At 34.3% G+C, this 25,549-nt stretch overlaps 2 protein-coding genes across 2 annotated transcripts in view; one reads left to right on the forward strand and one right to left on the reverse strand.

Annotated features, from left to right (window-relative positions):
- LOC139430264 (uncharacterized) overlaps positions 1–25,549 on the reverse strand; it is a 291,985-nt gene that overhangs the window by 140,870 nt on the left and 125,566 nt on the right. The window lies entirely within an intron of this gene.
- LOC111415311 (ankyrin-3) lies at positions 12,765–22,201 on the forward strand. The gene is made up of 6 exons (XM_023046925.2): positions 12,765–13,292; positions 13,360–13,526; positions 13,577–13,689; positions 13,834–13,976; positions 19,529–20,099; positions 20,151–22,201. Exons 1-6 carry the CDS (start codon positions 13,116–13,118, stop codon positions 21,014–21,016), a joined length of 2,037 nt encoding a protein of 678 aa, XP_022902693.1. The 5' UTR covers positions 12,765–13,115; the 3' UTR covers positions 21,017–22,201.

A 25,549-nucleotide genomic window follows, 5' to 3' on the forward strand; every position in this document is an offset into this window, starting at 1 on the left:
CTAAAAAAGAAGAAGACCCTAAAACGCCACTCAACTTTACATTTGCGTTGTGTGTACGATGCGAAAAAGAGACTTTTTTCTTCAACAAAGTCCTTGAAGAGATCGATTATTTATCGCTTTAATGAAAAACCGGGTAATCCTCCACTTTGTATAGTATATATTATTAATTTAACGACGTTGACGAACAGAAAGAGATTTAAAAAAATCGAAGCGAACATCATTAAGAAGAAGTCAATCTTTAGACAGAAACTAATTTAATGAAGCGTGTGGCACGCAACTGTTTCATTATCTCGTTTTATTATACAGGGAGACACCGCGTACAATTTAAATTTCTAATTAAGCACTAGCACCATTTTTGTTGTATAGCTACTTTAACGACAATATTTAAATGAATTCAAACATTCGATGATGTTAGCAATAATAACAAGTGTAATAAATATTGATATTTGTGAAAACAGGTAAATAAAAGCCTGTTTAGTTGTCTGAAGATGCACGGTTAAACCCGAAACGTTCTAGTTCTAGGTTTAGTGTTAGTTCTAATTTTACACTTGTACTGTTACTATCTAGAACTAACACTAGACCTAGATAGACAACAATCTAACTCTGAATAACAACTAAAACTAAAGCTAACACTAGCACTAAAACTAACACTAGACCTAGAACTAGAATCATTCGGGTTTAGCTGTCTTTAGAGACGTGCAGCTAAACCCAAATGATTCTACTTCTAGTTATAGTGTTAGTTTTAGTGATAGTGCTAGTATAAAAATAGAACTAACACTAGACTTAAAACTAGAAACATTCGGAGCCGGAACATTTAGTTGTGCGTCTTCAGACTTTTATTGAAGTAAAAGTAGAATCAACACTAAACTTAGAACTAGAAACATTCAGGTTTAGCCATCTTAAGAGACGCACGGCTAAATCCGAATGTTTCTAATTCTAGTTCCAGTGTTTGTTCTAGTGATAGTGTTAGCTTTAATTTCATTTGTTATTCAGAGTTAGATCTTTCATTGAACTAAAACTAATATTATATCTAGAACTAAAAACATTTGGTTTCTCGGTGTAGTATTAGTTCTAGTTTTAATTGTTATTATTATGAAAAGTAGAACTAACTCTAGACCTAGAACTAGAAACATTCGGGTTTAGCCGTCTTGAGAGACGTACATATTCAACATTCGTCTAGTGTTACTTCTAATGTTATTCTAGTTAGTTCTAGTTTTAGTTATAACTCAGCATTAGATTGTTAATTCTTCTTTTAGGGTCGAATTGTAGCCCAAGGAACATTCGATGAACTCCCAGGAGCCGATTTAGATTTAACTAAAATGTTGGTTACCGCTGATGAAACTGTCGAGAAGAAAGAACCGGAAAAGAAATTAAAGAGCATAAGGAGTCGGCAAGAATTTTTTTATTTAAATTTTAAATTTAAATTATTTTTTTTTGTATAGTACTGGAACTGGTGCTGATCCAGAAGATTAACAAGTAAAACGTCAATATGAAGAAATCGTAATTCCAAGTAGATCAGCAAGTATCGATTACATAAAAGCGGCTGGAAGCGTTTGCATTATCTTAACACTAGCTATGGTTATTGTTTCAAGTCAAACTGCATGCATTCTGATTTAGCAGTGGGTTTGAAGTTTGGCCACCTTAAGAGACACATAGCATTTCTAGTTCTAGGTTGAGTTTTAGTTGTTCCGTAAATATCTGATGCAAATTGATTAAGTTATATGAAGTTAATACAAAAAAGTAAATAATAAAATTCGGATAATAAATTTTAAGTTTCAAATTTGATACCGGACTTTTACATCGAATTGTACACTGGAAAAGAAAACTTAAAAAGTAAACGTTAGCTGTAAAAACGGTTAAAAAAATATTCTTTGGCAAATAATATTTTTTGCTTGTATCTTTGCATTTTTGTAGTTTTTCTGCTTGGTTTGATGTTACAATTAAGTTTTTTGACTATTTCTTCACAGATATTCATCAAAAATAAAGCCGGATGTTATCAAAGCAGTTTTGAGACAGCTAGAAAATGCTGAAATTTCAGAGGATGAGCCCAGTGAAAATGAAAATGACATCCATTATCATTCAAAGGAGGTTGAAGATGATACAGTGAATCCTTCCACTGACTCTGACTTAGATGCAAATCCGCCTTCAGTATATGAATCTTCTGATATTCAACATTTAGACACCGTTGAACACCTGACAATCTCATATCAAGGAATGATGGAAAAGTTTTTGCAACTAACTAATGTCAACAAATAGCAACCGAGATAACCGACAACAAAGAATAGAGCACACAGGAAGGCAGCTTGTCCTTAATTATGAGAGAGTAAGTAAGCGCTACACTTACTATCCGTGCAAAAAGTCCCCTCACTTTAGAGATCGATGTCTTCGTAACCGTTCGATGAAAAAAATTGCGGTATAATTTATTGTAATCAGTGAACATTTCTGCGTATCACATGATAATTTGGAAATTTTCGGGCCCGCGGTTTTTCTTTTATCGCGAGTTAAGTGAAAAAAGTACCCGATTTTTGAGGGTGCCAGCAACTTTATCTAATTTGCGATTTTTTTTCTCCAAAACTGTTTGACGAAAAAATTTCAAGTTTTAACTGGTGGTAAACCGATGTGTTCTTAATGTCGGGCATATTTTATTTCTTCGGTATTCCATATAGTTTCGCGAAAAATCGCGGTTTAGTAGCATCCTACTATAACCGCATCCGGTTATATCAAAAACGACCTGGCGGATTTCAACGTGGTTTTTACCAAAACATGTCAAATAATGTCGGTTGTCGGATTCTGTTATCAGTTTTTCAAAATTAGGGCTCCCTAATTTTTTAAGAGCGATTTAATGGAATTATAAATTAAAGAGAAACAGAAATAAGCTATGCGGGGAGAGGAGGGTTCCGTCCAGTCGGAACAGATGGCGTATCCAGACAGTACGTCGCGCCTTTATCTTACCTACATAAAAAAATAAGGCGCGACGTCCTGTCTGGAGCTCACCATCTGTTTCGATTGGACGGAACCCCCATCACAAAAACCCGTTCAACATTAGAGCTCCCTAATTTTTTAAGAGCGATTTAATGGAATTACAAATTAAAGAGAAAATTACAACACAGCACAATCACCAGGGGAAAATAACGTCGTAGCCGAGATGATAACAACACTAGAATAACCGGGAATTCATCTTATGCACAAAATATGCCAACTGATTTGGAATCTGAGGACTGGACTAAATAGATCACTTCACAAAAAAAGTTTCATTGAGGTATGTGACAATTATCGAACAATTACCCTCATCTTCCACGTAAGCAAAGTGATGCTCCAAATAATAGCAAACCGACTAAAGCTTTGGTGGCGCAGAATGCTAAGAATTCCATGGACATAGAGGGGAAAAAAAGAGATTGCGACTCTAGGTAGCTGTAAACATTGCAATTTTTTTTAGAAGTGGTGCTAAGAGACGGCCTCAAAAAAGTTACCTTAGAGGACATAATAGCTGGCAACAGCGTTAAGGATTCCCTACAAGGTACACGGGCCTTATCACAAATATCACGGTTCAAAGTCTAGCGCTCACTTTCAAGATGGCTGAGAACAGAGATGAATGGAAAAATGCTCTGGAAAGCCACTCATGAAAGCACGATTCTCTAATACGAGATTCCAATTGAGAAGAAAAAAGAAGACACATGCATGAGTAGGTTAAAATTTTTTGTGAATGAATCAAACAAATTTCCTTTTCAAAAGAACCCCAACTTTACAAAACTTGTTACTGCCTCGGAATTACGTACATTTCTTAGGATTTTTATTTTTACTAGTTCTTACCATTATCCTAGTGTCAGGTCAGATAATGTGAAATTTGATCCAATATCACAAACCATAATTGGGAATAGATTTGATAAAATCATTTATTGTCTTGGCACTGTACAGAGAAATACACTTGGAAAGTCTTGCAATTTGCGAGAGAAAAAAGAAATCCTGAAGTCTAACGTACCCAGAGGAACATACCATGAAAATGTTACTAATTTTGAAGATATGGAATTTTCGGCAACAAGCTGGAAAGACAATTAGCAAGTTTTATTGCTATCCGGCTATGTTGGTTTTGAATCAGCAGAGAGTATAACCCCCTACGACAAAAAAACTGAAAATGAATGTCCAAATATTAAGTCCTCGGGTCGTAAAAGAATAGAATGCCCACATGGGGGTCGTTGATCTGATGGACAGTTTCATCGATCGATAAAGTGGACAACGGGGCTGTTCTATCACCTCATGGACATGACTGTGATAAATGCTTGGGTACCGTACATAAAAATTAGTACAATGAAAGGGAAATCTCAAAAGGATATTATGCAGTTAGCTGACTTTAGTTGACTTCAAACCGCGCTATGGGAGACCTTGCCAGCATCAGAGTCGCTCAGAAAATAGAAAAGGAAGAGTGGTAATAGTGGACAAGAAGAAATCTCAGAACCCTACAAAAGACCTCAGTCAGATGTACAAGTCCAACCCTCAACTGACGTACGTTACGATCGTGCTGGACATGAAAAAGTATTTATGGATTCGAGAAATAAATGTGAATATAATAACTGAAGAATTACCTCTTGGATTTACAAGACATTCTTTTTGCGATAACAAAAGAAAAACCATTATGTCATGGCTGAGTACATTAACAGTTAGTGCGACATACAGTGTGTTAATTAATTATCGTACCCGACGTCATTATTGCAAGTTTGCAACCAATATCACAGTATTGGTATTGCAATACCCAAATCGCGTATTTACACAGTGTATTTATTAAATTTTAAGGCCATCTTTTGCTCGGCGATCGTTTCTATTGGTAATTGCGAACTCACAGTCCATCGCGTATGACTGTGTAAGTGCGTGCACTCTGGAAAGTTAAGAATTGTATCAAAAAAGTCATTATTTTGTATGATTATAAATAATTATTATAAATATACTGATACCATGGACGTTAAAATCTAAAAACACTGCTACATCCTTTATTCTTTTGTCATCCAGAAAATGAAGTAGCTGCTGTTATGTTCTTTGTGTTTGCTGTGTGTTTTTAGAAGTTGGGTATTTAGTTCTAAAGTAAATTTAATAAAAGTAACATTTACCACAAGTAGGTTTCATGAATTAACCTTTCAATTTCTAATTGCGCACTAGCGCCAATCTAATAAATATTACTATTTTTTTTTTAATATTGTGTATAGAAATCATGTAAATAAAAACCTGTTTTAAAACTCAAGACTAAACCCGAAACATTCTAGTTCTAGATATAGTGTTAGCTATACGTTTACTTGTTATTCAGCGCCAGTTTGTTATAGTTATGGCTAACCAGATCTACCGCTGGTTCCTCGGAAGGAACTGGGGTCTCAAACCACGAATGGTTTATTGGGCCTACGTACAACTAGAAACGTCACTACTTGAACCTACCAATCCATTCAATAAATACATTTTACTATGGAAAAGATATGTTGATGTCATCTTAATACTCTGGGATAACTCTTCGCCTAACAACATCAGTGAACTTCTACAACACGTCAACCGTCGTTTTGTCGTTTCCACAACAAAATCAACTTCACTATGGAAATTGAAAAGAATGAATCCATCAATTTCTTAGATCTTACTCTGAAAAAAAGTTGGAAATAAGATTGAATACAACATACATATACAGGAAACCGATTCAATCAGATACAATAATACCTGCAGACTCCTTTCACCACCATATACACAAACATGCTGCTTTCAACGCATACAAGAAACACCATTGACAGACAACTACAAAAACCAAGAAATACAAATAATTAAGAACATCGTACATAACAACTAAACATACAAAAAAACAAATAAACTCTGACATAAGTAAAATTTTATCACCTGAATATAAAGAAAATAACGAATCCATCCTATACAGATCCGTAAATTACCCTGGCAACCTTGCAATAGATATACAAAGAATTTTCAAAAGATACAACATAAAGATCACCTTCAAAACAAAGTCAACCCTATTACAAATCCTAAATAACGCAAAAGACCAGATTGATCCACTATCTAAAAGCAGCGTTTACTCACTCCAATACGACACCTGCAGAGCAACATACATTGGTGAAACAGGAAGGAACATCAGACAACGAGTTAAAGAACATAAACAAAACGGAACTGAAATTTCGGAAGACATTTTCTTACAAACGACCACACCTTTGATGAAACTAAAAATATAAAACTCCTCCATCAACATAACAAAGGCTTCAAACTCACCCTACTTGAAGCATATGAAATCGACAAAATCCGAAACACATATCCAAACACCGAAAATTTAACTACAAAAAATCCCCCTGTACAAGTTCCTATCAAACCCATACAACATTAAATTCAAACCACCAGAAAATACATTTAACTAAATTTCTTATCCCCTAAAACCCCTACCTTTTATACACTAGTTCCCATATTCCAATCATTTCCATTACACTATTCTATAAGTAAATTTCCATTTTATTTTGAACCATATTAACCCAGTCTATTAATAGATTTCAACACATGCGCTCTTGACAAAACGACACACTCACCTATGGAACATGATTATGTTCCACCCGACATTATATGTTTCACTTGACACATCTGCTACATCCCCATTCTCATTTTCTAAGTTTAAGTAATACATTAATCGTTAAAACTTTCGATATACATCAGTTTCAATACATCATTCTATTTCATTTTACAGTCCATTAATGATATATCAAAATTTGAATATAATTGAATGTAAATTTGAATGTGTTTCCGAACCTCAACCTTATACAACGAGGTAAAGTAACATTTTATATTTTTAATTTTATCTTTAATTTAATTGTATTTTATGAATGTTTAAAACCTTATAGTCTCCTGATGATGGTCTAGGCCGAAACCGGTAGAGTTAATAAATTTAAATAATATATTGGAGTATAAACATTGTTTATTTTTTAAAAAACACATATAATATACCAATATGGATGAAAACCCATTTACCTATTATAATGTAAGAGTCGGAAGAGAGAATTACAGCCCTCAGCCCTGTCGGTCGCAAATGATTTTGTTTTTCATCCAATCGTTTAGGCATAACAAACATCGTTCAGATTTATTATTAAGGCGATTTCGATGTTTTCTTATAGTTAATGCAGCACTAGCCGGGAGTAAAGTAGCCGATATGCTTAAGAGATCTCGTGCCATTAAACTTAAAATAGGAAATTCAGAAGCATGAATTTTCCACCATTGTAATATATGTGTGTCTTTATTACACCGAGGCATAGAATAATATTTTTGAAGCTCCTGCATCCATTCTCCTTCGGAAGGCGTAGGATTTACTGCATACAAAACATCAAAATCAATTACAAAATCCGACTTTTCCGCTCTAGAATCTCCTCGTTCCTACAATGCCGTTACTTTCGAACGTTGCCCTTCTGATTGATGGAAATAGGCTTTGTATACATTTTCAAATTTCTGAATTGAAATCTCTTTTAATTCGTGGCTCCATGTTGTCATATCAAAAACTTCTATCTTATGCCGCGAATCGAAAATTAAAACTGCAGCATAAATCTAATTAGTTTTTTGTAATTCGCGACGGTAATGAAAGCTATAACAGTACTCAAACGGGTGCTGTAATGAGACTCCTTACAGCATCCGATGCTGTAATGAGATTTTAGTAACATTTTATGGAACCAGTTCAAGTTGGTAACATTGGATCATTAATTTTTCTAGTTGTCAATGTGACAATGTTTGTTTATGGATGTTTAAACATGTTCTTAGCATCGAATACAAGGTTCACAATGATGAGGACATCGAACTCTGAGCAATTTCTCATAAGAGAAAATAATTCGGGAGGTTTGGGAAACATTTTTGTCACGTGAATACACTTTGTGTTTTGACAGTTTCTAATTGTCAATTCAAATTTCTATTTTCAAATGTTACGATGTTACCAACTGCTACATACCTATTTCCGTACATTGTCAAAATTTAACGCGAATTACAAAAAATAGCATAAAAAACACGTCACTCATTCATTAAAAAACTCGTGGCTTCACCACTCGTTTTTCTCTGCCTTTCGGTCCCATGCAAATATTTTGCTCTCAATATTATCTATTAGTATATTGATACATACAACCACCATAGGCAATTTGACGTACTTCTCTCCTCCGAGTTTCTTGGAAAGTATTGACTAGTAATTTATGCACTTCTTCTAGCAGTATCCATTCTTTGTGCTCAGGAGCATATGGTTTTAAATCAACAACATTTTGACACAATGCACCATGTCCATGTCTACCTTCAAGAGGTACTTTCAACATATCATAATGGAATTCCAGCGTGTAGATACGAAAATATTTACAGAAATATTGCAGATATTATTTGCAGAAATACTTACCTGCAAGACTCTCATACTAGACGCAAGACCTTATGCATGAGACTCAAGACGAGACCAATGAAAGTCTCTAAAGTTACAGATTTAACCGACCTATACAAGTTATAGATTGTATAGGTCGCGGTAACGAGAGGGGCCGCTCCCTTCAGCTCGGCAGCAATAATAATAATAACACTAGACCTAAAAGTAGAAACTTTGAGGTTTAGATGTGCGTTTGTTAAAATGGGTCTAGGTCTGCTGTTAGTTCTAGTAACAGTGCTAGGTAGTGCTAGGGAGTACTAGATAGAGCAAGGTTGTTGTATGTTTTTATTGAACTAACACTAGATCTAGAACTAGAAATATTTGAGTTTAACTGTGAGTCTATTAAGACGGGGTAAATCCGAATGTTTCTAGATCTAGGTCCAGTGTTAGCTCTAGCTTTAGTTGTTATTCAGCGCTAGATTGTTGTATATTTCTATTCAATTAAAACTAGAACTAACACAAAACCCAGAAATAGAAATTTTCGGTTTAGTGGTCTTAAGAGACGCACGGTTAAACCCGATAAAGATTTTTCTTTTATGTTATGCACTTCATTAAGTCTCAAACAAACGAGAGGGGAAGGGTGGAGATATGGGGAGAGGAGGGACGATTGCGGTCGAAGGACACTGTGCGGAATGGAGAAGGAACAGAAGGTTTAAAGTGGGAGAAGCGGTAGAGTCGGATCACCAACCGTTGGAGGTGGTGGTAAAGGGGGTGGACGGCAGAAGGCGAGCGGAACTGGGGAGCAAGGTCATCAGGACAGACTGGTCGGAAGAAGGGGTAGCATTCTACAGGGGAAACCTCGACACTTGGCAACAGAAGATACAAGAGATCAATGGTTTGGAAGAACTTATCCAGGTAGTGCGGGATGCAACACTGAAAAGGGAGTGTTGGTACGTAGGGGCGGCAGAGTAGGGAGGAACGACTGGTATGATGGCGAGTGCAAGAAGGCGAAGAGGGAGGGGAGAAGGAGGTTGAGGCAGTGGAGACGGGGGAAGATAGGGGTGGATAGATATAGGGAGGCCAGGAGAGGATACAGAGAGTTATGCAGTAGAAAGAAAACAGAACTGAGGGAGCAGGAGGCGGCAGAGATTAGAGGGATAACAAGAGAAGGGGAGGTCTGGAGGTATCTGAAAAAGAGAAAGAAGGGTAGGGAGAGGATAACCAGCGAAATACACATGACAGAATGGAAGAGTTACTTTATGGGATTATTGGGAGGGGTAGAAACAAGGCTAACGGGTTTGGGAGGCTATGAGGGAAATGGGGGAGAGGAGATAGCAGAAGAGGAGATGGAAGCAGTGCTTAGGGGATTGAAGAAGGGAAAGGCGCCAGGGGAAGATGGGATCCAGAACGAGGCATGGTTGGAAGCATCAAGGGTGGTGAGAGTGATGTTGTTGGAGGGGATGAATAGCGTATGGAGAGGGGGTGGGATTCCGGAGGGATGGAAAGTGGGGGTAATTTGCCCAGTATATAAAATGGGTAATAAGGGAAGGGTGGAGAGCTACAGGGGAATTAACCTACTAGACTCGGCATACAAGGTATACACGAAGATACTACTGGGAAGACTGGAGGAGGAGATGGAGTTGGGGGGAATTTTGCCGGATGGGCAGGCAGGCTTTCGGAAGGGAAGGGGAGCAATCGACAACGTGTACGTGCTGAAGCATTTGGCAGATAGAGAGCTGGATAAGAAGGGAGGGAAATTGTACGCCCTGTTTATACATTTGAAGGCGGCTTTTGATAAGGTGGATAGGGGAAAGTTGTGGGAGGAGATGGGGAGGAGGGGGATCACGGAACACCTAATTGCGAGAGTGAAGGAAATATACATGGAGACTATGGCTAGGATAAAAATGGGAGATAAGCTGAGCGACGTGTTCTGGACGACGAAGGGACTGAGGCAGGGATGTCCGCTGAGCCCAAGTCTGTTTGCACTGTATACGGCGGACCTGGAGGATAGATTGGGGAAGGGGCAAATGGGAGGGTTGGTGGTGAAAGGTAGAAAGGTGCATATGTTAGCATACGCGGATGACATCGTGGTCATGGCGAGAGAAGCGGCGGAGATGAAAGATATGATATGATAAAGACATTGGAAAGATATTTTAGGGGGAAGGGGCTGGAAGTGAATGTGGGGAAGACAAGGATGATGAAGTTTTGTAAGGGTGGGAGAAAAAGAACAGAAAACTGGAGATGGGAGGGAAAAGAGATCGAGGAGGTTAGGGAGTATACTTACTTGGGGTATGTGTTCAGGGAGGACAACAGGGAGGGGTCGCATGTGATAGCTATGGCAAAAAAGGCGAATAAGGTGATGGGACAAGTATGGGGTTGGGGGAAGAGAGTCTTTGGAAGGAATGTGGCAGCGTGGAAGATTATCTTTGAAGGTCTGGTTAACAGTGTGATGATGTATGGGGCAGAGGTATGGGATGGAGAGAGCAGGCAATGCTGGAGGACGTGCAAGCTAGATACTGGAGATGCGTGCTTGGGGTGGCGAGAGAAACACCGGGGTATATAGTGAGGGAAGAGGTAAAGGTGGATAAGGTCAGAGTGGAGGCGGGCAGGAGAGCAGTGAAATATGAAGAAAGAATAGAAGGGAGGCCAAACTGCGGAATCTTGGGGGAGTGTTGGAGGGAAATTAGAGAGGGAAAGATCAGATATGGGAAAGGAGACAGAGACAACTATTATAGACGAGCGGGCTACTCGGTAACTGAGATAAATAGTAGACGAAGGGTGGGTAGGGAGATGTGGAGGGAGTTGAGAGATAGGGACCGAGATGTGCAGAGACAGGAAAGAAGGACACAAATAAAAGAGGGAAGGTATAACGAAAGGTTCAGGGACATAATTACGGAGGGGCTGCCTAGATACTTGTTATTGGAAGGAGATGAGGTTCCGTTGTGGAAACGAGGAGAGAGCTAACAGATACTGGATGGCCGATGAGGAGAGGTGGTGTAGGCTATGCAGGGAGGAATGGGAAACGTTGGAACATATATTGAATGGGTACCGTGAGTTGAGGGAGGAGGAGTTGGACCGGGGTCAGATCTTAGGAGAGGGGAGAGAGGGGAAACGATGGATGAGAATGGTTGTGGGGGTGAGGAGACAAAGGGATGGATGAGGGGATGATTGGGCCGAGGAGCCGAGGGTATGGAAATGGAGGAAGAGGGTAAAGGGTGAAAATAATATATTTATAAGAGATATTAGAATGTATTAAGGGGAAAATTGTAAATATCAAAAACAATAAAAAAAAAGTCTCAAACAAACAACATGACAAAACCGAATAGAATAAATTAAGCATTTGCTAATTCAAAGTGTGAAACAGTAATTGCCTACTCATACGTGACGTCACCAACGGGCCGTCGCGCTGTGCATCTGTTCCCCGAATGTAGCAGTCCTCTTAGATTCCACGGTCCTTGACCTGAAACTATTTGAAATTCGCAAAGTTAAGTTGGCAAATAATGTTTATATTTCCTCTAAATCCACATGGTTGGACACATAAACAGGTTTAATAGTTCTAAATTAACATTTTTTACATTAATTTGATCTAAGAATAAATTTTTAACGTTTTTATGAACAAAAAATATTTTTTATGAGACACCCTATATTTGGTCTGAATCTCCAACATTCTTTCCTTTTCTGTTGTAGAAGAAAGAAGAATGTCGTCAAGGAAAAATATTTATTTTTTGTAAAAAGTACAAAAGTCCGTGTTGCCTTTTAAAACCCGGATCTTCAACTGACGGTCTTTAAATCAACGCCCCTCCTAATGAGATTGAAAATCAGCTTATACATAAATAAAAGATTTTAAAACAGATATTTTTCATAACCCCTGTCCAATTTATTCTTACATTAATACATTATTCCCGTGCATTCACTTTTAAATTAATGGATTTCCATTTATAAACAAAGTTATAAATCAACAAGAAAGCTTCGCGATTGCCTGCATTAACAATATTAAAATTGAAAATTAAAACAAAAAATAAATATATCTTCCTAAGTTTAAACAACAGCCACTTTCATCACGGATTTAAAGAACAAAGAAATATTTGTTAATGTCGCAAACTCAAATACGTTCAATATTTTTTATTAACTCAATTCCTTTTATTTTTTAAAACGCAAATACGTTGCCGACAATTAAAAAAACAGTAAATTATACCAAGATACGTAACAATTGACGTACTTATGACGCGTTGCAATCAATTTAAAATAACGTTTCGTGCCAGAAAAATTATCATTTAAAAATATTAACTTTACCAACTATGTTATATAAGAATCTTCTTTTCATAAAAAAGCTTATATATTAAATAATGTGGTTTTAAGTGCCTATAAAAAGATGTGCCGTTATTATAAGATTTTTTTTTTATAAAATCCTTAACAAGATTTTAAAATAATCGGATTACGCGGGGCTGAAAGAAAATAAAACAGAAACCTGTAAGACTTCCGCCTTAATTACCGATAGAGGCCGTAACGAACTTTCATATCGATTGACAATGTCAATTTTGACATAAACATTTGTGGTGCGCAATTTCTCTAAAACGTTGCGGTTTTTTTGTTGTTGAAGAATTTACGTCGTAAACAATGATATCATTCGTGCGGAAACCTGATAAAAACCGGCTTGAATTTGTTCGTGATATTATTTCAGAGCGAAAAACGGCCATCTAACCTCTCTTACCTTATGACGTTTGATGGTTCTTGTAATTTCATGTTTTTTGGGGGTCCCAACTACTAATAAGAAATTATAATGGGGGGTTCTGTAAGTCAAGTTTTTCATTCTGGTAGTGTTTTATTATCGACAAGTCACGGGCACCGTGTTAGCGATTCTACACGACAAAAAGTTCATACTGTTTTTGATGCCCTTCGTGCTAACCCTAAAGTTGGGGTGCAAAGATTAGAAGGATTATTACAACAAATACCAAAGGTAAAAATTATATTTCTGAATTGTTGCTTTAGGTGATTGTTAATTTTTTTTTGTTTAATTTTCTTAGAATGAGAATATTTTGATGATACATGATGAAGCCGGTTATAATTTACTTCAAAAATGTGTGGGTGCAAATAATATTGAGCTCGTTAGGTGGCTTTTAAATAGACACTCTTCTACAGATGTTAATAGGTGTCCCTGTAGTTTACCTTTACATATAGCCTGTTTAAAAGGGTAATTTGTTTCTTTTTAAGGTTAAGGTAGATGTAAAATTTTTTTTCTAGGCATGATGAATGTGTTGATTTACTTTTAAAACATGGTGCCAAAATTGATGTTGAAGCTAGAATGTGTTGGCCAGGACCTCATAGCAATAATTGTGAAGAAAGAGGAAAATATTGTAGGATATTTTTTATAGGTTATCAATAATTATTTTGAGGTTATCTTTTTAAGTTTTAATAATAAATTAAAATAATTATTGATAATAATATAAATAATTTTTCTTAATTAAAAGGAGGTTATGTATTTTAATTTATTTTTTTAGTAAGTATACAACAAGATGAAAGTTGTATGGAACGAGAGCGAGAAAAACCTCAAAACAAACTTCAAAGTGCAATGTATTACGCTTTAGATGGAGATCAAGTTAATATTTTGATTATGTTGGCTCAAAAATGTGAAGATCTTTGGGTGAGATTCTTTAAAATCTAAAACTAACGATCTGAAAAGTCGCTCGCTTTTCTTTAATCTGGGTGGGCCAATTTTTTACACCTTTGTTTGTCTCACAAGGGAAGTGTCACAACTAGAGATGTACTGGGTACGCGGTTTATCAGATTCCTGGCGAATTTTTAATGACTGTGTATCACTTACTGGGTACAGGATTGTACCAGGTATTAAATTGCATACTTAAGCTGGATAAGGAGGTATATACAGGTAAACAAGAATAACAATTAGTAACTAAACTGGATATTTTATATAAAAAGCAAAATATAGTCATATATATCAAATCAACTCTCAAAAAAATAAACATTTTGTATAAAAAACTAAAATCTTATGCAAAAGGAAGTTGAAAGCAAAAGGATAGTAGTGTATTCCTTTTGCTTTCAAATATGTTTCCTGCTTCTTAAAATAATTTTTTTGAATATATAGCTCTTCCAGGTGCAATTAAAAACTTCTTTAAGGGGAGAAGTACATTTAGACGCGCTAAAATAAGCGCATTTTCAAATTTTTTTTCGTGAAGTTGAAATTAGAGATGTGCGCGTGAGTGATTTTTTATGCCTGCTCACGCCCGCTCACAATCTATACCACGTGGGTCATGTACAAGGTTTATACAGGGTGTATCTGAATGACTGCAACAAACTTCAAGGGGTGATTCTTTAGTGAATTTTAAGGGTACTTTGATATATGAACCATGGGCGACTTCGGCTCCCCTAAGGAGCTACACCCCTTCAAAAATGGCGGAAAATTTTGGTTTAATTTTTTTTTCTCAAAAACCACAAACGCTGGGGAAATTAAATTTGAGGAATATGTTTAACTCATAATAGGGCACGTTTTGACCCTATTTGTACTTTCAACCTATCCTTCTAAACTACTAAATGTAACCCCCTTTGCATTTTTGCTAAAATTTTTTTATGCAGATGATAAATACATTAGAAAAATTTTACATAGATAGATGAAAGTATTCTAAAACTTTTTTGTCTCTTTGAAATTTTTCCAAAAACGACTAATTTTTGAGAAAAAAAATAGTAAAGCAAACACTGCCCGTTAAACAACGGGGTTGTCGATCAAAAGTTGGAATGAATTTTGAACGAAAAAATCTTAGTAGGCTTTGCAATCTTTGTCAAATATTTTTGACGTTTAAATGTCAGTTTTTCTTACTATTATTATTGTTTTTCAAAATAATTTTTGAATAAAGCTATCGCATTTACGCTCGTTCACTCGACGTTTCAAAATTTTAAATAAAACAATAATAAAGTAAGAAAACCACTGATATTTAAACGTCAAAAATATTTCTGACAAAGATTGCAAAGCCTACTAAAATTTTTTCATTAAAAATTCATTCCAACTTTCGATTAACAACCCTACAGCTGAACAGTTAGTGTTTGCTTAATTATTTTTTTTCTCAAAAATTATTAATTTTTAGAAGAACATCAGAGAGACAAAAAAGTTTTAGAATAGTTTTATCAATCTAACTGAAATTTTTTCAATGAATTTATCATCTTCATAAAAAAAATCTAGGCATAAATTGAACGGGGGTGGTTACGTTTAGTAGTTTAGAAGGGTAGATTGAAAGTACAAATAGGGTCAAAACGTGCCCTATTATGAGTAAAACATATTCCCCAAATTTCATTTTTCTAGCGTTTATGGTTTTTAAGAAAAAGAAATTAAACTAAAATTTTCCGCCATTTTTGGAGGGGTGTAGCTCCTTAGGGGAGCCGAAGTCGCCCATGGTTCATATATCAAAGTACCCTTAAATATCACTAAAGAATCACCCCTTGAAATTTGTTGCAGTCATTCAGATACACCCTGTATATTAAAGGTTGTCTAAGTTCCTATGCTGCAATACTTTGATTTTAGTTTGTGGGCGAGGGGCAAGAGCAGAAGTGTTTCGTGACGTAAGCAATCACGGATTGCGCACGCAACCTCATGGCCATGTGGTGCTCCGTGCATTTGTTTAATTTGAATTGCTTGGCGGTATTATTTCCACATGTGACGTAATGCGTAGTATGGTTGCGTACGAATCTAGACAACCTCTTATACAGGGTGTCACACAAAAAACGCCCCAAGCTGTAGCTCTGTCATTTACATTCCGATTTTCATGAGCGAGGTATCAAATGAAATCGTTTCATGAATACTATGATTCATGCTACAAATAAATTTTTTCCAAGGCCATCTTCAATATTAAGCGATTATTAACTTTTGCTTTACAAATTGCTCTATATATTTTTCTTTACGTCATTGGACAGAGATTGTTTTTCTGAATCAACTGATGTACAATACATCCATTTTGAATATAATTTTAGTAGAGAAAAGACACCTGTATAGTATTCATGAAACCATTTCATTTGATAACCCGCTCATGAAAATCGGAATGTAAATGACAGAGTTACAGCTTGGGGCGTTTTTTGTGTGACACCCTGTATATATCAAAGTGGGGGGTGTAGCTGAACGTTCAGTTACACCCCCCTTTTAAGATATCAGCATTTTGATGGTACCATCGTTTTGTGCTATTTATGTACTAATTTTGTACGGCATTAAAAATTTTTGTACTAATCATTTAGTATATTTTTTATATATATCAAATTGGGGGGTGTAGGTGGACGTCCAGTTACACCCCCCTTTTAAGATATCAGCATTTTCATAGTGCCATAATTTAGTGCTATTTATGTACCAATTTTGTACTATGTTAAAATTTTTGGTACTAATCATTTAGTATTTTTTTTTATACAATTGTCCCAACTTTTTGGTACCCCCTTTTTTCTTTTAAACTATACACCCCAAGTACAGGGTGTCCCGTTAAGCGTACGGAGCGGCTGTATCTCTAGAACGGTAAGGCCAAGAGGTTTGGGAAAAAAATCCTTATAAGCAAAGTGACCAAGAGAAATAGCTGGAAATTATTTTGAAGTTCGTAATTCGACCGCTAGAGGGCGTAACTGCCATTGAGAAACATAAAGTTGCCGCTATCTCAGAAACTTAGACGATGAGCTATAACTTTGACACCATCATTTAATAGCTTGAATAATACCGCATCGCTTTTGTTTTGCGATATTTCTCATATCTGTCATAATAAGAGAGGGGGAGGCCAATGCGTTTTCATATGTTTACATTTTAATATCTCCTAGACCATTCAACCGATTTGAATGTTTTCGGTGTTGTTTGAAAAAGCATTTTATGCTCTTTTTAAAGATATTTTCAGTAAGACCGTCTGCTTTAAAACAAATGAGCTAGAGGACGTTATCTGCAGCGATTACATATTTTTGTGATTTTTGAAGAAAAGTTAAATGGAACGATACTATTTACTTCACAGACCCTTAGTCACCTTAAAATTTGCTAAATTTTAGTGAAAACCGCATCTCGATATCGCCACCCGTTCTCGAGTTATAGAAGAAAATGTTAAAAACTCGAGTGCCATCAATCGGATCCAGTTACCTCATCGAGAAAAACAAATCACATTATCATGGTAACTGTAAACATGTCATTTACTAACGCAGAAGCGTATGATAGAGCGTATGATGATTTATTTTCAATGTTTCGAATACGATGCAACTGCATGGCAAAAATGTGCAATGCAATTACGACAAAGAAAGACATTTTTCTCTAGAAGTGTTTTTAAGATTACGGAAAACTGGCAACGTGTAAGCCCATTCAGACGTCTCTATGAATTCGTAAATCAGAGTTCTCAAGAGAATAATATCTCCACCACGTTGTTTTACATCAGGCCTTAACAGATACCGATTATGATAACAGACTGAACTATTACCATTGACTTTTAAATATGATTTGGGCAAATCCAAACCTTTTATCACAAATGCTATGGATGCATGAAGCATCTGTCCACAAGCTGATGTAAACTTGCATAATATGCATTCTTGGTTCGAGCAAAACCCACATTGCTTTCACCTCTTTATCTATTGGGTAGACTAAACGACCTGACTTTTCAAGAAAAACCAATAACCAGGGAAAATATGACAAAACACTAAATACCAGTAAAAACGTGTCCAGGGAATAGACTTAGCAGCGCTTTTTTTTCGTCGAAACTAGATTAAATAAATGCATCGAGGTTTATGTAAGACATTTCGAACATTAGAGAGCTATTTTTGCCAAAAATTTAAGTTATTCTAAGTGTTTCGGTTTATTTTGTTTTATTATCATTGTTGATGTTTCATTGATCCGTTGGCTTTTCAACACGCCTCACAAGTAGTTTTGAAGCAGTTCTAAGCTTGGATAAAGTGTGGAGGAAGGTTCTAGATACTAAAATTTTTGTTATCACTTATTTGTTTCCTAAGGTAACTTGATCCGATTAAGATATACGAATTTTTAACATTTTCTTTTATAATTCGAGAATGGATGGAGATATCGAGATGCGGTTTTCACTAATATTTAGCAAATTTTATGGTGATTAACGGTCTGTGAAGTAAATAGTACCGTTCCATTTAACTTTTTTTCAAAAATCACAAAAATATGTAACCGCTGCAGATAACGCCCTCTAGCTTATTTGTTTTAAACCAAGCGGTCTTACTGAAAATATTTTTTAAAAGAGCATGAAATGCTCTTTCAAACAAGACCAAAAATATTCAAATCGGTTGAATGGTCCAGGAGATATTAAAATGTAAACATTTGAAAACGCATTGGCCTCCCCCTCCCTTATTATGACAGATATGAAAAATATTGCAAAACAAAAGCGATGCGGTATTATCCAAGCTACTAAATGATGTTGTCAAAGTTATAGCTCATCGTCTAACTTTCTGAGATAGCGGGAATTTTATGTTTCCCAATGCAGTTACGCCCCCTAGCGGTCGAATTACGAACTTCAAAATAATTTCCAGCTATTTCTCTTGCCCACTTTGCTTATAAAGATTTTTTTCCCAAACCTCTAGGCCTTACCGTTGTTGAGATACAGCCGCTCCGTACGCTTAACGGGACACCCTGTATAGTTTGTATTTAAAAAAATAAAACTTTATGTTGTATCTCAAAAATTATCAGCTATGTTTAAAATTTTGTAACAGCAGTATATTCTACTCAAAAAAGTGTCTTAAGTATGTATTAACCCCATTTCTCTAATTTCAAAAATAAACGAAATATGAGCATTTTTTGAAATCGCTAAAATTTAACTTTTTGGCTATAACTTAAAAACAAAAGAAGATAGAGATTTGGTCTTTGCGGGATTCGATTAGTCTTGGAAAAAGAGACCGAGACATGGCACCCACTTTTTTCGTATCTCTTATAGTTTCTGAGATAGCCTATAATAGCACCCAAATTGGCCCACCCTGTACGTTGGTCCCTCTTACTTGTTTTGTTCAAAAATTTGGAACCATATTATTCTAGCAAGTTATAGAAAATACAAAAAATTTCAATTTTGTCTGGTTTGTACTGTACGAATACGGTCTTTGTTGTCAACTGTGAAAACAAAAGCAAATCAAAATTCTGCCACATATTTACTTGTTTTCTAACATTCACGAAGCGAGCGACGTTGCCAGATCGTTGTCTAAAACTCCCAAATTCTAACGTCTCTTATTTTCTAGAACGTTGTTTTTCGATCTAGAAAGCCAATGTTACATGCAGCGTGTGAAAGAGGTGCATGGAAATGCACTCAATTTCTCGTAATGGAACGTAGTGAAGAAATTCACATTTTAAAAGAAGAATATTACCCAATTCATTACGCTGTTTTACATGACAGCAAATTTCTAGAATTGTTAATAAGCGCCGGAGCTGATACTACAGTTCGAACTTGCACCCAACAAATGACATTACTCCACGTGGTTTTTCTTGTTGCTCATAAATCAGCGGAAGATACAATGTCAACAATTCGACTTTTATTAGAACACGGTTGCAAAGAAATTATTAACACCCCCGATTCACTCGGAAACACACCGCTGCACGCGTTAATCTTTCGGTATGCGTTAGAGGAGGCGCGCTATGGTTGTGATAAATGGAATAAATGGGACGTTTTACATTTGGTAAGGTATTTAATTCAATGTGGGGCGAAACAATCGATTAATCAAGCTGGAAATTCGGCGTTAGCGTGTGTTTTGCGACATGTCCGCGATTGGGAAATTTGTTATGAACTTTTAAATATGTTAATTCATGAAGGAGGTAAATAGATTTTTTTTTAGAAATTAAATTTGATTAATATGTACATTTTAGGTGAGCCAAATATGGTGGGAAGAGATGGTTCTGTACCAATAATGATATGTTTAGTGCCACTAATAAACAAAGATCCACTTCATCACTTTACACATAACATGAAAGTATGTTATCTTAATTGTATAAGGATATTATTGAAAAATGGTGCAAATCCAAATTGTAGCTACAAAGAAAACTTAACCCCCTTGCATGTTTTAGTTTTTACGGTCTCAGAAAATATTACTTTAGCTTGTGACGGGCAAAAAAGTAGTAATTTCGAGTTTATAAAGAACCTTTTAATCCTTTTATTAACTCACGGTTTAGATCCTAATGTACGTGTTAGTATGCGTACTCAACATATTTTGCAATCTTGCATGGATATGGTACAAAATGTACGAGATTGTCGCGACATCAACTACGTTTACGATTTAACGTTAACTTTAATCCAGTATGGTGCAAACCCGGATTTGACTGTAAACGTTTCAGAGGCTGTTAAAAATAATCAATTATATGCCCAATCGAAATGGAAAACCAAAAATTATATCCTTTATTATTACGTCATGTTGGTGTCTCGGAAAGAGAACATTGTAACCGATCCCGAAATGTCTTTTGCAAAAATAATAACTTTATTTTATTTGGTAATGAAACATCAGCCTTTATTCGAGTGTTTAAAAATTTTGTATACGCAACAATTGAGTCTTGTACCAGGGAAAGCAACTGAACCTTTAACCTGTATTATACGCGATTTATATAAACGACCGAGGACTTTAAAACAAATTAGTCGCGTTACGATACATAATTGTATGGGGCGCAGACCCGGATTATGTGTGAATAAATTAAATTTACCAAATCGGCTGAAAGAATATCTTTTAAATTTTGAACCGTAAAGATGAAAATATTTTAAAATTATTTAAAAAAAATATATTATTTGTGAAAAGTACTCTCAATTACCAGAGAGAATGCGAGATGTGTTAATCTTTTTGGAGAGATTATATTTTTTTAAATCATAATCTAAAAAACGAATTCAACGTAATCTGTAAATGTTAATAAATATAAAATTGAATGGTTTAATTGTGTGATTTATTTAATCATAATTAAACACTGTATGGTTAATATTTATATAGAGGTAAATTTACTAAATGCCCCATATATGGTTTATTTTTGAAATTAATACCGAGATAAAATGAATCTCATTATTGGTATATTGTTTTATTTTTAATAAATGTAGAAATCTGAAAAAAATGATATAGTTATAAAGGAATAGAAATATAATTATATATTATTTTTTAAAGAATTTTTAAAAATATGGTAGTCTTTATAAAGAAACGAGTTATTTAAACAAAAACAGTATATTAAAATAATAACAATGAATAATAATAAATGTTTTTTCTTAATATAAAAAATAATAAATGATACAAAGATGTAAATATATCAATCTTGTGTATAAGAATGCAAAAGAAAAAACAGCTAACTGATTTAATATTAACGTAATAATAAAAAACGATATGCCAAATATAATAACAATTAAGAATATAAGTGTACAATGTAAGAAAATGAAAAGTGAATTTTGTGATTTTATTGTTGAACATGAACACGAAATATAATATTGTTAATACGGAGAGTTTTTGTGGATTTATTTACATTTTTCGCTTCTTAAAAAGTTTATTAAAAGAAAATATTTTTAATTAGAAATTCAAGTTTTGGTTGATTAGTTCAACATATTATTTATTGACGAATGTACAACTGGAATGCATATAATACTTAGAACTTAATAATGAGTGTTTAAAATCGAATTTTTACACAAAGAATCAAGTATAGAGTGAGGTTCTACAAAGCGATTTAACAGATTAGCAAGTTGGTAAAATTTATTATATGAAAACTAATTCCTCAGATATGTGCTAATCATGATCCTTCAATCATTATTAATAATTAACATTAATATCTTTCTATTTATTAAATTATTTTTATTAATTAAAAGGTGAATGTTAATTCTATTTATTATATTATTAATTGTTATTATTATATTTAATTCATTACAATTGGATAATAAACAAAACAGATGTGATTTGTAACATCGTTGTATTTGTACATTTTTTTTGATACCTACCTGGTAATGTAAAAGTTGGAACATACAGAGTGTTTTAAAATAACATTTTATAGGACGTACACTATGGTCAACATCAAATTGAAAAGTCTTAATGAACATAAATCCGCGTCAACCGTCAGCTAACGAGATAAAAGCAATTTATTACAACATGGATTACTTTATTACTACTATTAATACTTATCCATTACGTCAAGTTAGCTTTGAGTGATTTACGTTGTTTAAACATACGACTGGCCCAAGAAAAATTAGAAAACCCACTATTTTCTTAAAATTATTTTTTAATGTCATTATAAAGGAGTATGTTTGGGATTCATGTTGCAAGTTTTAAATTTAAACTATATAAAAAACTTCTTACTTGCTTAATATCAATTTATTCGGAACCGGTTTCGAGCTTAGCCCATCATCAGCCGAATCTACGTAAAAATTACATTACGATCAATTAAATAAAAGAAACATAATAAAAATATTACAATCATAAACTTACTGTCAAATAGTTAAAAAGTAACCCACGACGTCATTAAAACAAAAATTATGAAAAGAGTACACATTGAAATATATCAAGCAATAATGATGTATGTTATTGTGAACAATTAAAGTTAAAAACACAGTGTATAAATAAAATTGTATAGATAAAATATTGTAAAACACTTTAAAAAGAACGAAACGCAAGAACAACACTTGACATGAGCACGAGAAAAACGACTATGAAACAGAAAAATAAAATCGGATACAAGAGCATAATCGAAAAACGATATGAATTTTTAAGAAAAATTACAGACAATAAAAAATATAACCAATAAATAAAATAATTCGCATCACAAAAGTGGCTCACCCCCATATTTTTTTATTATTAGTGATATAAGAAAACCATTTGGAATGCGCTTAGTTAGGTCGCTAAAACGTATTATTACGACATGAAATCATTGTTTTTGTACTTCCGGTTATACCGGATGTGAGTACTAATTTCGCCATTTTTTTAAATCTATAATTTTTTTTCCTTCAGTTGGGTAGACAGTATAATTTCACATAACTTTTACTTGAAAAAATTTTCACGATCGCTTATAATTTTTGAAAAAAAAAATTATTTTCGTTATTTTTTAACGTTTTAGTACCTTCGGAAAATGTTTTATAACTTTTGACACATAGTAGCTAGGTTAATAGTACAAATTACGTTATGTCCCTCTTGATTTGCTATTCCTCGAGCAGTGATCACTGCTATGCTTTAGTTAGTGGTTCTTTTTTAATAATGGTGTAAATTAACAGTTGTATTAAATTAGTTTTAAAAGAAAAACGCTATCCAACAATTAAATTTAATTCAATTGTAAGTTCAAAAAAACTAATTTTCTAAATTTTCAAAATGCTCCCGCCTCGATTTTGACATAATTGTATCTTGCGTGTTGTCGATCTAACGACTCGACGTTATTCCTGAGGAGATATTTAGGTAATACAATTTCTAACTGATTTATTTTCTAATACCTCACAAGACCTTACTGGTGTATTATACAGCTCATTTTTGATTTTGCCCCATAAAAAGAATCTAAAGGTGTGAGGTCAGGTGATCTGAGAGGTTTTAACCAAAATAAAGTAAACAATCCAAATTATAATGTACAATGGACATTGTAAGTAACTATCAGCTACAGAACATTTAGTGTAAAAGAACAAAAAATAAAGAAAAAAATCAAAAATAATTGAATTAAACTTAATTGTTTGATCGCGTTTTTCTTTTAAAACTAATTTAATACAACTGTTAATTTACACCATTATTAAAAAAGAACCACTGACTAAAGCATAGCTGTGATCACTGCTCGAGAAATAGCAAATCAAGAGGGACATAACGTAGTTTATACTATTAACCTAGCTACTATGCGTCAAAAGTTGTAATACATTTTCCGAAGGTACTAAAACGTTATAAAATAACGAACATAATTTTTTTTTTTTAAATTATAAGCGATCGTGAAAATTTTTTCAAGTAAAAGTTATGTGAAATTATACTATCAACCCAACTGAAGAAAAAAAAATTATAGATTTAAAAAAATAGCGAAATTAGTACTCACATCCGGTATAACCAGAAGTACAAAAAGAATGATTTCATGTCTTAATAATCCGTTTTAGCGACCTAACTATGCATTCCAAATGGTTTTCTTATATCACCAATAATAAAGAAAAATATGGGGGTGAGCCACTTTTGAGGGACACCCGGTATAGGATACTCTTTTAAATATTTAAATAAAGGGTTATATTCAATGTCGATTTGATCATTCAATAATGTGTATTCTTTTTTTCTCTTGAATTTATTAATTTCATATTGTTCTAGTAAGTCCATTTTTGGGCCTTACATAACAACAATTACATCAAGCTGACTAAAAACCCAATTAACAACATCATTAGGAAAACGAAAGAAATAATAAATAACTGCAAAGAAACACTACTCTACTACACTCCCAAGTTGAACAATTCCAATAATTATTTTTTCAATAGTTACTTCACACATATGAAACCTGAAATCCCTAGACTACATTCACTGCCAAAAATTCATAAAGAGGGTATGCCTATAAGACCAATCATTTCTTTTAGAAAAGCCCCTACTTCAAAATTGGCTAATTTCATGTTTAACATTTTCAAGCTAATCGACTTCCAGCCTAGTTTTTCCATTTCCAATTCACTGCAATTCATTAATAATACCAAGAATATTGACCTTAATAATAAAATCTTTATCTCCTTTGATGTCACAAATCTATATTCAAATATCCCCATAGAATATACTCTTCTACTTACATCACATATTTTTCAAAAATTCAGTACAACAATACTATTGTGAATCACCAAAGCACAATTTTGAGACACATTGTTACACAGAACTACTGCCTTTTTGATAATAATTATTACAAGATTAACGAAGGCCTGCCCTTGGGTATGTCACTATCGGGGCTTCTATCTGAAATATTCCTCGACCACATTGAAAATACTTTTATTATTAATGACTGTAATCCTTTTAAACAATACATAACTACTTGGGTTAGGTATGTTGACGATGTTTTTTGTATATGGGATGGAGATCTCCTCTCATTGGAGCTCTTCCATAACTATATTAATCAGCTACACCCTAGTCTGAATTTCACTTTGGAAATAGAAAAAAACAAAACAGTTAATTTTCTCGACTTACAACTTAAGAATATAAATAATAAAATCTGTTTTGATATCTTTCGAAAACCGACTAATGTCAATACTACAATTCCATATGACTCCTCTCATCCTTTATCTCATAAATTGGCGAACTTCCGTTTTTTACTCAATAGAGACCTCAACTACCCAC

This window comes from Onthophagus taurus, chromosome 6 (genome assembly GCF_036711975.1).
Source record: "Onthophagus taurus isolate NC chromosome 6, IU_Otau_3.0, whole genome shotgun sequence".
In the NCBI taxonomy this organism is placed as follows: domain Eukaryota; kingdom Metazoa; phylum Arthropoda; class Insecta; order Coleoptera; family Scarabaeidae; genus Onthophagus; species Onthophagus taurus.